This window comes from Hippopotamus amphibius, chromosome 14 (assembly GCF_030028045.1).
Source record: "Hippopotamus amphibius kiboko isolate mHipAmp2 chromosome 14, mHipAmp2.hap2, whole genome shotgun sequence".
In the NCBI taxonomy this organism is placed as follows: domain Eukaryota; kingdom Metazoa; phylum Chordata; class Mammalia; order Artiodactyla; family Hippopotamidae; genus Hippopotamus; species Hippopotamus amphibius.
In genome coordinates this window covers 73006934-73021854 of record NC_080199.1, presented here as the reverse complement: position 1 = coordinate 73021854, position 14921 = coordinate 73006934, and the positions used below count along the sequence as shown (strand labels likewise).

General features: G+C 43.3%; 1 protein-coding gene across 1 annotated transcript in view; it reads left to right on the top strand.

The window, feature by feature from the left end:
- The window catches only part of TEX26 (testis expressed 26), a 28122-nt gene extending 14294 nt beyond the window's left edge, over positions 1-13828 (top strand). Inside the window, exons 5-7 of the mRNA XM_057707934.1 lie at positions 5971-6147; positions 8075-8236; positions 13616-13828. Coding sequence (XP_057563917.1) covers positions 5971-6147; positions 8075-8236; positions 13616-13689 — 413 coding nt within the window. The 3' untranslated portion in view covers positions 13690-13828. The remainder of the gene's footprint in view (positions 1-5970; positions 6148-8074; positions 8237-13615) is intronic.
- Positions 13829-14921: the final 1093 nt, after the last annotated feature.

Here is a 14921-nt window from a genome sequence, read left to right as displayed (position 1 = left end):
CCACGAGGTTAAGAAGGTGATGCAGGGATCTCTAACCACTCTGTATCCAAGCTTTCACCCAGGCCTCTTGTTTTCAGCCCTGAGCCTCCCTACCAGCCTTCCACTGTACCAATTACCTCCGAGAGTAAGCCTGCTGGAGTTCCGTAGTGTGGATTAGCTCACTTTTCTGTTATCCCCTTCTGCAGTCTTTTAGTTTCAGCTTCCTCTACTTTGCTAATTCAGTTGCCGCATCTCCATTTGGTTTTCATCTTCTAAAAATATGTTAACCTCTCTAATCTGCTATCATTCTGGTCAAGTGTGGGGAGGGAGGAGTCACATATGCATGGATACCATCCACTGGGTTTCATGGGAAGCACTGCTAACCCTTTCCCTTTCAATCCCTTCCAGTCTGGTCTCTGTCCCCATCATGTCATTGAAGCTGCTCTTGTCCGGGTGCCCAGTAGCCAGCAGTGGACTGTTTTGCTGGCAGCATTCATTGTTGGTGGCCACTTACTCGAAAGACTCTTCCTTTGAACTTCTTTGTCTCCTTCTTTCTGGTCTTTTTTCCATTTGACTTCTAACAGAGTTCCTTAGAGTTCCTGATTCCTTTCAAGAGCAACCATCCATCATCCTGAGGACTTCTGCATTTGTATCTCTTCCCCAAGCCCTTCCTGAGGCCCCTGGTTTTGTGTATTTGGGGACCGAGTAGGAGTCTCATGAGGGTCCCAAGTCATCACCTTTTCCTTCCCCCGGCACTGACCTTCCTGCACTATCTACAGGTGCCTGCAGTTCCATTGCTATATGGCAGCCAGAGGGTCTTTCACAGTCTACTTGGATCATATACTTCTACTGCTTCCTTTCACTGGCTTCCCTTGCACTTTGAATAAAATCCACGTTCCAGTTCCCTCTCTTGGTTCACAAAGCCCTGCAGGGCTGGCCCTTGCACACCTCCCCACCTTTCCTCCTCATGCCATCCCTCTCATTCACTAGGCTCCAACTACCTGAGCCTTTTTCCAAGTCCTTTAAGATGCCAACCTCTTTCCCACCTTGGGTCAGTGCACAGCCCGTCCCCTCAGCCTGAAAGGCTCTTTCCGCTGTTTCACTTTGTCACTCTCGACTCTAGCTTAAATGTCACCTTGCCTGTGAGACCTTTCCTACAATTTTATCTGAAGAGGCTTGCTGCCACCTTGTTTGTCTGGCACTCTGCATGTTGCAGTCATTTGTTTACTGATTCTTGTTTTCTGTTGTTTGTGTTTTACTCTTTCCTCACAATTCAGTAAGTGCCCCGAAGTCCTTATTCACTCAGGACCTAGTGCAGTGTAGAGTCTGGTCCTGGTGTGGAGGAGGTGCTCTGTAAATATTTGCTGAATGATGGAGAGGATGTACGGGAAGTACACTTTCTGAAACTGGATGGGTACAGAATCAAAAGACCTCCATATTTGCAGCTAAACACTCGGGGTCATGGGAAAATATCTGAAATGTCAGCATTCTTAAAAGATGTCTCTGAGCTTCCAATCAGAGTTGATCTTTCAGCAGGCACAAATTACCATTTCCCCATGTGTGGATAAATACCCAAGACCTGTCAAGACTCCCTCCTAAATCTTTCACCTCCATCTGCTTCTCTCCCTCCCCACGGCCATGGCCTTAGTTCAAGCTACCATTGTCTCTCCCTTGGATGACCTCTAATCTATGCCCTTCTCCAGTTTTGTCTCCTCCAGTCCACCATCCATACTAGAGCCACTGTGAGTTTCCAGATGTGCAAACTGACACCACCTTCTAGCTTAAAACCCTTCAGTGACACCCACTCCCCACTGTCCTCAGGTAAAAGCAAAATGCCTTAAGGTGAGTCTTGTAGAATCTGGTCCTTGCCCACCGCTCCAGCCTTTTCGCGCGCCAGCCCCCATGCTCTTTATGAGACCAACTGCCTTCCATCCTCCAGGCTTATGATGCCTCCTGCAAATTCGTTCCCTTCACATACTGTCTCCTCCTGAGGAAGACCTCTCCCTCCTTTTTTTAGCGTGTCTGTCCATAATTGAAGTCTAAATGTCAGCTTCATTTCTTTCCCAGGAGTCTTCTCTCTTGGATCCCCAGGTTTGGATCAGTAACCTTTCCGTGTTTTTATAGCACCTGTTTATCCATCTTGCTCAACATTTATCAAATAATACTATGATTACTTTTTATGTATCTGTTTCTCTAATACCTTAGGCTTCTGAAGCATAAGGACTATGTCTTATCTTTGAATCCTCGTTACTGAATTAAGGAGAGTGAGTGAGAAGCACTAAAAGGTGCTCATTTTCAGGAATTCCCTGACGGTCCAGTGGTTAGGACTCCACTCTACCAATGTAGGGGGCACAGGTTCGATCTCTGGTCAGAGAACTAAGACCACACATGCTGCACCGCGCAGCCAAAAACAATGCTTGTTTTCACATTCATGCTCGGTGAACTTGGTTTTGATGAATTAGAACAGCAGATAAAGACAGCAGAACTAGTTCTCACCTGGCTGTAGACTCTGTGCCCATGGTCCTAGTGGTTTTGAACAGTCCTTGCTGTAGATTTACTGGGGCCTTCCTGCAGACGCCACACCTAATTTTAAAGGGTCAGCTTCTCCCTTTGGGCTATAACTACCCTGGTACCACCTTTATCAAGTAGAAAAGAAACCAGTGGGAGCTGATCTCCTGAGGGGCAGGGATGGTCCCTAGGAGGAGTCCAGGCCTTGGAGGCGGGGTTAGCATTGGGTCAGGCTGTCTTCTCTGTTCAGACTTTGATAACACTATGGGGACTTCAGGTGTTGGTCAGGTCCTTTTGTATCAGGAATTTCTCTTAATAGCGCTGAGGGAACTCATTAACATGAAAGTGTATAAAGACAATAAAAGTATTATTTAAGAAGGACTAAGAACTAAGAGGTACTTTAAATATATATCACATAGGCAGTCACTAGAGTGTGGTTCAGATCAATTGTTAATACATAGCAATTATGTTTCTGGTTTTCTTTTTCTTTTGTTCACTCATTAATTTAGTAAATATTTAATGAGGTCTATTACGGTGTTATGTACTAAGGATCAATGAAAAATAAGACTTAATCTTACTCTTCATTGATCCTTAGTACAAAGAGACACATATGTAGAGAATGTATGGATACCAATGGGGAAAGGAGGGTGGGCGGGATGAATTGGGAGATTAGGATTGACACATATACACTATTGATATTATGTATAAAATAGATTACTCAAGAGAACCTACTGTAGAGCACAAGGAACTCTACTCAATGCTCTGTGGTGACCTAAATGGGAAGGAAATCCAGAAGGGAGGGGATGTATGTATATGCGTGGCTGATTCATTTTGCTGTGCAGTATAAACTAGCACGACATTGTAAAGCAACTACACTCCAATAAAAATTAATTTAAAAAAAGAAGACTTAATCTTTATCTTCAAAGGAACTCAGAGCAAATCCAGAGCCTGACTTTTGTCTTTTCTGGGTCTTCATCTCCACTTGCTCCACTCCTATGCTAGTCCATCCTGGTCCACACGAACCAGCCCCTCAAGACCCTTCACAAGGGGGTTCCTAACTTTCCTCTCCTGCTTCCCCCCAGCTAGTCTTCCCCCCCTGCCCCGCATCCCTCACACTTACACCAAATAGACTACATTTCATGAACATTCTGTGCATCTTTGCTTCAGTGTTGACCCGTCATCAAAACACACCTTTTGCCGTGTCTGCCTTTTTGATAACTGTCTTCCTTCCCGCTAACAGATCCTATCACACTCCCTCTGGGCTTCTGCAGCACCTCATCCACAGCTCTGAGTCAGTGATTCTTATGCATATGGGAAGCTTGCTCACAATGTAAGTGCCTGGGTCCCACGTCTAGAAATTCTCAATGTCTGGGATGAGGTTCAGCAGATATATTTTGGAGTAACCTTCCTAGGTAATTCAGATGTAATAGCTCCATGTGAGAACCACAGTTCCAAGTTTATGGTTGCAAGATACTACTTCCATGTCTGTGTGTCCTGTACTCTCTCTCTAATCACACTAGTTTGAGATTGTCTTAAGGTAGGACAATGACTTGGCACAGAACCCATATAGGAGCTGAAAACATTTACTTTTGAGTTTTAGCTAGACGAGAAGAGTAGGTATCTGCATCAGGTATTTCAAGAGGAATTTGCTCTTCAATAAACCTAGTAGTAATTTACAAAAACCAAGTTATAGGTGGTGCTTACTGGGAACAATGCCAGATGATTTTCCAAAATAGTTGAGGAATGTGCTGATGTTTGAGCCCTAGAGTTTCTCCTCTCTGTAACCTTTCCTTCTCCTCGGGCGGTTTATGAGGTCATTATGAGGGCCATTGAGTACCCATGTCCTCTCTCCCTGAGTCATCTAAATTAAGAGGCAGCGTGTAGTGAAACCCTTTCCCACTGTGCTGGTCTGGGCGGATCATTTTTTGAAAATCAATACTAAAACGCTCTTGGGTGCCAGTAGATGCCCTCAAAGATTGTTTGAAATACAATGTACATTTGAATTTATTTTGAAAAGACCTATTGAAAAACTATTTTGGAAAAAGAATAGAGGTCAGCGTTAATAGTAATTAGCACTGTTGTGACGTTGCTCGTGATATTTGAGGGTTGTTTTGTTTTTAGGGTTATAAATACTTTATGTTTTCCAGTACCACAGTATTTTCTTTTATTTTTTCAAAGAAAACTTTGACTTTTATGCCTAATCTATTTTTCATCTCCTATCACAAGTAGCTGATTTTGTCCATATTTCCACAATATTAATTTTTTTCTCTTCATTTTGTTTTTTAAAAAATTCTTATTGGAGTATAGTTGATTTACAATGTTGTGTTCATTTCAGGTGTACAGCAGCCTGAATCAGTTATGCATATACATATATCCACTCTTTTTTAGATTCTTTTCCAACATAGGCCATTACAAAGTATTGAGTAGAGTTCCCTGGGCTGTACAGTCGGTCCTTATTAGGTGATATTCGTGTGTTTAACATCTTTGTCCCGATTAAATTTGGTGTGGCAGGGTGTGCCTCTGAACCAACATTGTGTAGCAAGAATTAGGGATGAACTAACTCTAAGTAAATTGACTTGTGATCTTCTCCTTGGTTAATCTGGTAGTGCTGGAGGAACCTGGTCTTAGTCAATACTTCAGAGGTATTTAATGATCATATATTTAATGAATATTTGTTAGCAGTTATTTCCAAAAATAATAGTGCCACGGTCCACTGATGACAGTGATCTCACCTAATCCTCCGTGGGTGAGCTTCTCTTCTTTTGAGTGGCTCTTTTCCAGGTAAGGGGGATGACGTGCGCTGCCGCATCTGAGGTTGCCAGATTCAGGAAATTAAAAATACAGGGTGTACAACAGGTAAAAAGTGAGTACTTATACATACTTACACTAAAAAATTATTCATTGTTTATCTGAAATTCAAATTTAACTGGCATCCAGAAATTCCCTGGTGGTCCAGTGGTTAGGACTCTGTGCTTCCATTGCAGGGGGCACGGGTTCGATCCCTGTTTGGGGAACCAAGATCCGGCAACTTGCGAGGCACAACTGAAACAAATAAACAAGCCAAAACAAATTTAACGGGCATCCTATGTTTATATGGCAACTGTAACCCTAACTAAAGTCTCTCACTCTGCTCCCTAACCCCTGCCCGAGGGACTAGGCAGGACTACTGGAGTGAGACATGCTTTCCGAGTCCACGGAGCAGAGACAAAAGAGCACGCCTAACCGATGTACTATATGTTTATTAGCAACTACTTCTAATCATTTGAGCCTGTACTTCCTGTGCCTGATAAAGCAGAAAATTATTTCTTGGTTGCAGTATCCATAAAAAATACATTGACCGTACCTCTAAATGCAAGAAGAGTGGGTTTCCATGTGATAAATTGGAAGCTACTGCCAGAAGCAAAATGGAATGAAAATATGATGCTATTTAGCAGCAGCTTACAAGGAGTAATTACTGCCTTCCATTTGTACCCCCAACCCCAGCTCAGAAGATTAAGCAATGTTCTCAGATGTTTCTGGATTGGAAAAAGTTACTTCCCCGACCTGCAGACACTGAATTTCGATGGAATTACCAAATTCCAGCTAAAATTCCTGAGCTTCAAGATTTTAGTTTCAAATATGGATGCTACTCAAGCCTACCCATTGCTTCTCAGGGTGCAGGTAAGTGCACCTGTAGCTTTTAAAACAACTGCATAGACTGTTCTTGCTCCAAGATTCCGCAACACATAGGGCCCTGGTGGGCGACCTTGGTAACAGTCATGGGGAAAGTCAGCAAAACCTCTGCAAATCAAAACGGGGACCCTGGGGCACCTAGCTGCAAACCCAGGGAATGAGAGGTCTCAGAAGAGAACTGATGGCTTATACTGTGAAATGAGTACATCCTCTGCCTGGAAGGGACAGTTGTTGGGATTGGGGGACACACTCCCCCTTATAAAATGAAAGGAAGGATTTAGTTGCTATTAAACAACCAAAAAAAAAAATTTCTGTGGGAATCAAATTAGACTCGTCGGTTTTCCCCTAGAAGTTTATCCACACAGCACCTCCTTCAAGCATCTTCAGATTTAGCAACCATTCTACTTGAGTGTTGTTTTATGATCCCAGCTGCTATTGTTTTCAGCAGAAAAGTTTTTAAAAGTTCCATGACCAAGTCACCCCTAAATTCCTGGTTGAGAGGATAATTTTGTATTAATCTGAGAAAATGATTTATTCCTGGCATGGAGTTGGGATCAAGTAGAGCTTTAGACAAAAATCACAGAGCAGAAGCTGAGCACCTTGGGGTTAGAAGGTAGCCTAGAAGTTACCTAGTCTAGATCCTCCCATCCTTGCCAAGAGGAGACAGTTTACCTGTTAAAACTCTTCTGGGGGGTGGGGAGGGTACCCCATGCCCCAGTGTAGCTCCTTCATTCTTGGATACTCTGTTTGAAAGTTCTCAACAGCTGGAATCTTCTTGCTAAACTTCTGGCCATTGGTTCTATTTTTTCCCACAGAAGCTAACTACTATAAATCCATTATTCTGTGAAAACCTCATTATATGTGCTCTATATCCTCCACTTAAAGTATTTCCAGACCCTGCGAACACTATTCTCAGGATATAGCATCAAGTCCCCTCACTAGCCTTGTCCCTCCACCTGGTTAACGGTCCCTCTAAAGCAGTATTTAAGATGGCCTTAAGGTATGCAGAGTGGGCAAGTGGTAGAAATTAGGTTCTCACATCATGTCCTCATTGTGTTTTTTAAAAATTTTATTGATTTACAATGTTGCATTCATTTCTGCGGTACAGCAAAGTGACTCAGTTATACATATATATATATACATATTCTTTTCCACGGTTTATCACAGGATACTAACTATAGCTCCCTGTGCTCTACAGTAGGACCTTGTTGTTTATCCATCATATATATACGAGTTTGCATCTGCTAATCCCAAACTCCCAATCCTTCCCTCCTCACCTCCCCTCCCCCTTGGCAACCACAAGTCTGCCCTCTTCATTGTTTCTTTTTCATGAGAATTCCATGACTAGCAGAACTCACCTTAAATGAACAACATTCAGAACCAAATATAAGTGATTCTGGGTTCGCTTGCACTGCGTACCTCTGTCCATCTGGATGTGCAGTGAGTGCTAACTGTTGATGTCATTGTTCTTCCAAACTGCTCCTCCTGAGACTCCTGGGTCCCTGAGGAAGGCCCATCAGTGTATCCGTCCACATCTGCTCAGGAGATGAACTGAACGGGAAAGAAGTTTCTAGGAAGGTGCTTGTTTATTCAGCAGGTGGTGACTGCTGTCATCCCAACATGTTGACCTGCAGAAGAGTCGATTTCAGGCAGAAGGGTGGTCAAACTCAACCTTCGGGCCATCACCTCCAGTCACTCCCACTCCCAACAGCAACAGCGCTGAGTCCCAGCAGCTCTGCACGGCCCCAGTCACGGGAGGAGACACTTGTATACCTCCTCACTTCCCAATACCATTAAGGACGCCAATTAAGTTCCAAGTTGGGCTCAGGGCTGTCAGGGGCATGTCCCACAAATAAAGGCAGGAATTCTTTGCTCAGTGACAGCTCCTTTTTTTCCCCTCCCCTGTGTCCCCCAGTTCCTTCCGTGCTGTACAGCCACATGAGGAATCAAGAGCGCACGAAGAAGCAGAGCACCTACCAAAGTGATTACGGGAAAGCCTACCTGGATTTCTTAACAATTCTGAACTCATTCACTCCCTCTCAAGTCACAGAGTACATTCAGAGTGTTTCCTACAAAGGTAAGATGAGGTCTTGAGTTACTGTTTAAGAAATTACAGATCAAAATAATACTTGGTTGACCAAAAAGTTTGTTTGGGTTTTTCTGGAACATTTTATTGAAAAATCTGAATGAACTTTCTGGCCAACCAGATACACTGCTTTACACCAAATAGCAATTGTTCCAACTTCTAGCCACTGGAGTTACATGTTCACAAAATATATATATAGCCTCCAAAAATAAAATCCCATAGCTTTGTGCAAACCTCAACCCATTGAAAATAATTTTTTCTTAAAAGAGGCCCCAGTGACTATATCCTCACTTATTAAAAAGGAAACATCTAGTTTTTCACTCATTTCTGATCTCACTTTGCTGTGGTTGGATTGCTCCAGGGTGACTTCTCTTTTTATTATGGTTAATTGATTTCCCCAGTGGGTTTCTCTACTATCTTACAGCTTTGTTTTAGTTTGTGTAATCATTATTTCCAGTTTGGTGGTAACTTTTTGTGACAGGTTTTTTAGAATCTTCATGTATCTCATCCTCAAAGAGATAAATGCCATTCAGGACAGGCTGGGTCACTCCACAAAACAGAGATTTACCCCAATTTGGGGCCTAGTGACTGGAGTCTGCTTGGGAGCATCTCAGGGGCAAGTGGTCAGTCTGAGCGTGTGTAAGATGTCCACTCAGAGAATAAGACTCGGAGGAGAGGAAACTAAACTCTTCCAACAGCTGCCTCTCAGCCCCCAATGCTCATGGTCACACAACCTATCACTCCTCGTTTTTTAGTGCATGCCCTAATGCAGATGTATATATTTCTATAAAGTATATTCATATACCCCTAAACTAACATGTTATGTACATTATAAAACATTCAGAATGTTAAAGAAGCGAAAAGCAAGCATAAATAGAGATCCTAATATTCCTTCCCACACCCAGTGGACCATCTCCTACACCCCACTCTGTGCTCTGCGCTTTGGGGGGGGGGGTCACTGCCTTGTTTTATGCCCCATGGTCAGGCCTAAGCTCAGGACGTCCACCAGAGACTCAGTGACAACCCCCCACCCCCGGCCCCACAACTGCCCCCTGTCTCCTACCTCTCTCACGTCTCCAATCTCTGTCCCTTGGTGTCCCCAGATGCAATCTGAAGAGCTTGCTCCTCTGGAAGCCTCACTGAAACCCTTTTATACTGGGATCCTCGGGTCCACACAAGACTGAAACCCTACTGTAGGCAAGACTGAAAAGGGTGTGTGTGTGTGTGTGCGCGCGCGCACTGCAGAAAAGAAAGGGGGTATTTTCCCAGCTCACAGACTGAGGGCTGAGGGCCCAAAAGCCCTTAAAAGAGCTTGAATGTGGGATTTCAGGGAAGTTCAAGCAGCAGATGTTCTACCTCACTCTGAGGCAGAAACAGAACTCTGTAGTTTCCATTGGGAGCCTCGCTCTTCTCAGCAGATGCCTCTGGGCGGGTCTGACACTTGAGAGGGGAACCGAGAGGCTCCCCAAGGTGTGCGAATCGCACCTTCCGGGAGGCAGGGCGGTCGCTGTGCGCATGCGCCAGCCTGCTTGTCCCTTCGCCCAGCTTTGATTCACGTGGACTCAGCCGTCACCTGCATTTAGTAAGGTGCTCTTTCCACCTTTAGGAGCCACATCTGTCTGGCCCTACAGATGAGTATTTGTTTTCCTGAAGCAGATGCTCCCATCTGCCCAGGCTCCCGCAACGCGGGTGGAGCTACCTATGCTCTGCGCGCATGGACACCATGGTGGCCACTGGGCTCCTGTGTCTCTTGTCTGTGTGTCATCAGTAACCCGAGCCTCAGCGGTGCTCCCCCCCTCCCCCCCAGGTGCTCTGGCAGCCTCTCCTCACCTGGGATCGGCTCTTTCCAGGATTCCTAGGGCAAGCCGCTCCGCACATAATCACTCTCCATCCAGTGGGGCTTTTCTCCCTGACAGGTGCGCCATCATCTCTTACCTACGAGGGAGCTTTAGGTCCAGTCTGCGCTTTGGTTTCTTCTTTGCTTCCTTGGTTCCCTCACGACAGCCCTGGTGGCAGGAAGCCGACTGCTCACGCCCCAGAGCCTCACCGTTTTATGCCCACTTGGGCGTAGGCAGGATCTGCTTGCTGTGGGGTTTAGCTTCTCTTTCCCAGCTTTGCTTTGGAATCATCTGCTCATCGATGCCAGCAACGCTGGAGGCTGACAAGCAAATAGGAGGTTCCCCTTGAATTCTTATGCCCGGACCCCCTTGCCACTTTCCATCGTCCAGGACTGACGCGAGTGCTTTTCAGAGGGTGAATATCTCAGCTGAGCTCATTGGGGAGAGGGCCGAGCGAGGATGCAAGAGAATGAAAAACCGCACAGATATAATGGGATGAATCATCCTCCTCTCAGCTTACATTCTTTTACTGTGTTATGTGTCTCAGACAGTATAGGAGCCCAGAGCAGGTGCATTTGGAAAGAGAGAGGGGAAGGGCCAGTATAACGGCCTGAGTCTGGGGCTGGGAGGGGATGAGGTGAGTGGGGGTAGAGGAAGCTCCAGGGAGACATAAATAAAGCCAGGGAAGAAGGAAGGAGGGGCCTCAGAGGGTGAACATTTTGTTGTCATTGACTCTGTGTGTGGCTGTTTGGTATTGAGTGTCCATATATATGACGTGGAGAAATTGAACTTGGTGCCTTCGGGGGCTGCTCTGTTTTCAAAATGGTTTCCTTCTCTGAGCGATTCACACCACCCAGTAGCGAACCCTCAGGGCTCTGTTATGCTTTGGGTTAGGGTTGGCGACGGTCCCCCATCTATCCCCCCTGGAAAGGCAAAATTTTCTGAAATCTGGTTTTCGGCAACTGTCAACTATTACTCCCTCGCCATCTCTTCCTCCAACTAAAACACCCACGGATACGGCTATCCAAAGGGTATTCCTTCTTCAGGTGTGATTCAGTATTGTTGAGAAGACATTTATTCAGTGATTCAACAAACTTCATTGATTGAACACCTGTAATGCTCACTTGACACCAAGATAAATAAAACATCCTTCTTGCGAGGGAACTCATTGTCAGGTGTGGGAGACAGACGCAGTTAAACTGCCATAAGCTCTGTGATCTAAGTAGTCTCACAGAGATTAAGGGAGTACCCCTGTTAAGGGTACTCCCTACCCTGTGAGTCGACCAGGGATGAGGGAAGGCTGCTCAGAGGTGGCTCCTTTAAGTGCCAAGGATGAATCGGCATGACAAGGAGAAGCAGGGCTCTTCCTAGGCAGAGAGAAGAGCATCAACAAATCATGGGGACATGAATCTGCCTCTATACGCAATTAACATGAGTGGCATTTGCACTACAACTGGTAGCCTTTTTGAACAGTTATTTAATGTGACATTAATTTGACTATTCTCATCTTTTTAAATTCATGCCAAACATGATTCATCTTATACGCTTATCTTCGGTATAAGAATTTTTTTTTTGCTTAAATAAAATTCACTCTTTGGTATAAGATTATTTTTAAAATTTATTTATTTATTTACTTCATTGGCTGTGTTGGGTCTTTTTTGCTGTGCACGGGCTTTCTTTTTAGTTGCGGTGAGCAGGGGCTACTCTTTGTTGTGAAGCATGGGCTCTAGGCAAGTGGACTTCAGTAGTTGCAGCACATGGGCTCAGTAGTTGTGGCTCACAGGCTTAGTTGCTCCATGGCACGTGGGATCTTACTGGAGCAGGGATTGAACCCGTGTCCCCTGCATTGGCAGGCAGTTTCTCAACCACTGTGCCACCTAGGAAGCCCCTGGTATAAGATTTAAAATAGAGACCTTTTAGGCTTAAAATGAAAAGGATTGAAAATAGCAAATTTGACAACATGAAGCAATACATTGCTGGTGGGAGTATCAAGTAGTACAGTCACTTTGGAAATAGATCAGGCAGTTTCTAACAAAGTTAAACATATTCCTACTCCATGACCTCAAAATTCCTTTTCTGGATAGTTACCCAAGAGAAAAGAAGACATACGTGCACAGAAGGACTTGTAAAAGAATGTTTATAACCACTGTATTCTTATTAATTGCAAACTGGATACAACTCAAATCACCATCAACAGGAAAATGGATAAATAAACTGTGGTATATTTACAAAATGAAATACTACTAGACAATAAAAAAGGATGAATTATTGATGTATTCAACAAAGTGTATAAACCTCAAAGACATTACGCTAAGTGAAAGAAGCCAGACACAAAATAATGTATTTTGTATGATTTCATTTATTTGACAGTCTGCAACTGGCAAAACTTATCTAAGACAAAGGAAGTTGCAACAGAGGCAGTCTTGGGGTAGCAGGGATTGACTGGGAAGGAGCAAGACAGGTCTTTCCAGGATGGTGGAGATGATCTTTATTGTTATATGCGTGTGAGCTGCATGTATGCAAATGTCAACCCATCGACCTGTACATGCACGATCAGTGCCTTTCACTTTATGCAAGTTCACCTCAACTGAAAAATGCTGAGGTCAGGAAAGACAAGGAGAAGGATGGGTGCGGGGTTGAAAATTAAATGTAAGATCACAAAAACAAATATATGCAAACATAACTGGAGAGTAAACCAGGGACACACACACACACACACACCACCCCCCTGCCCCGATCTCTAGCCCTCAGCTGGCATTTGTAACACTGAGCATGATAACATGGACATTGAAGAGGAGAACATGTTATCACCCACATTCTTCCTTTCTTAGTTCTGGCTGCACAGATGGCAGCTGCTAGGAGTGACAAAGCTTTACAGCTCCACAATGTACAATTAAAAACTATGTAATTGGGATTAGGGGATCATAGATGTTCAGAGCCAGACAAGACTCCTTCAATTTCCAGATGAGGAAAAGGAGGCCAGGGAATTGAAGGGCCTCCCATGATCAGTCATCACTCAAAGATTCCAATGCCTACCAACATTGGTGGGCAGAAAGTCAGCCCTGGCTTGGGTGAAACTTTTGGAACAATAGTCTCTATTGTTTTGTTTATCACCACATCATGCAGACCAAGTACCGTCTAGGTGCTTCACACATAGCATTCCTCACCTTTTCCAGCAGCCACGCAAGGTAAGTATCATTACCGGGATTCAAAGATGAGGAAATGAATAAATGGAGACGACAGATGTACTTGCCAACACAGAACTGAAACCTAAGTCTATTTTCATTCCAAAATCCATGCTCTTTCCAGGAAGGCTTGCTGAACTCTTGAATACTGTTTGCTCTTTTTAATCAATAATTACACAATTTTGTCTTTTTAGCTATAAGACATACTATCCTTTGATGATTTGAGTTTCATTGAATTTATATTTAAAGTATTATTATGAGATATTTGCCTCCTTCCTAGAATTTCTCTGTTTAGCACTTAAATAGTTAAATGAACATTTTCATCCTATTTTCTTCATAATTTTCAGACAGACAGATTCTTGATCGCTTTATTTGCTCTTACTGTGACGTTGACAAAGGAACGGATAAAAAAGGAAAATAGCTCAAATGAAGAAAATCTGAACGTAACTGGGTTATTTCCTCAATAATCAAGGAAAAGCAAGATCAAAATTTTTCTAAATATAATTTCATCATGACTGCATAATTTTGTTTTATTTTTAAACAATAAAATCATTCAAGGCTGCAAATCATCCCTTCCCTCTGCACCCCACCCCCACCTAGTTTTAACTCTATCCAATAGGTTTTGATATAATGGTTTTTTTCCTACTCTCTTTTGGATACTTAATTTGTGTCTTCAATTCTGATTTCCTCCTTGAACCAGGAATTATGTGGAAGAGGTTTCTTAATTTTTCAATAATTAGAGGATTAACAAAATCTTTTTATTATTGATTTCCTGTTTGAAAGTTAAGAAACAAATCTCTGCTTTGGGAAAATAAGCAAAAATATGCCAAGTATAAGATTAATTTGTGTATTACATGAATACCAGAAGAAAAAACATACAGTTTATTGTATTTTTCAAGCTCCTTCTATCTTTGCCTTAATTGCATATTTGAACTGTCAAATTCTGAGGCAATCATATTAAAAACATTCCACAATAAAAGTGTTTTCATCAATATCTCCTTGTATTTCTGGGATTTTTGCTACATATTTTTGGCTGCTATGTTGTTTATCAATGCTTATGACTTATACAGAGCTTCTCGCTTAAATAATTTTTATCCCATTACATGTTATTCTTCGTTGGCCCCATTAATGATTTTGACCTTAAATTACATTTTAATTGATATTCATGTTGCCATTCATTCTGGGTTTGTTTTTTTTCTTTGCATTTACTTAATTTCCCATTTTTCTTTTTTGCCATTTATGTCGTTTTTGGAGCACGGGGGTAGCTGCGGCCAACCAGTAATTTCATAGGGATTCTCTCTTAGTTTAGTCAGTATAGTGGGACTTCCTGTCCTCACAACACTCTCCAAAGCATGGTCCATATTCCATTGGGATCTTGGACCAAATATTAAAAAATGAGTAGCCTTTCATTCAATAAATCTGTATTGAACACCTGTTGTATGCCAGGCAGTGTTGTAGGCCATGGGAATACACGGGTAGTGAAAAGGCATATATGGAGCTTACATTCCAGAGGGAGGGACAGGTCATAAATGAGTCAAAAATGAACTTGTAACTACAAATACAAGTGCCACACACAGTGTAGCCGTGCTATGATAGCGGGAGGCTCCTGCGAGGAGGGCTCATTTAAGCTGACCTGTTAAGAAAGGGAAGAGC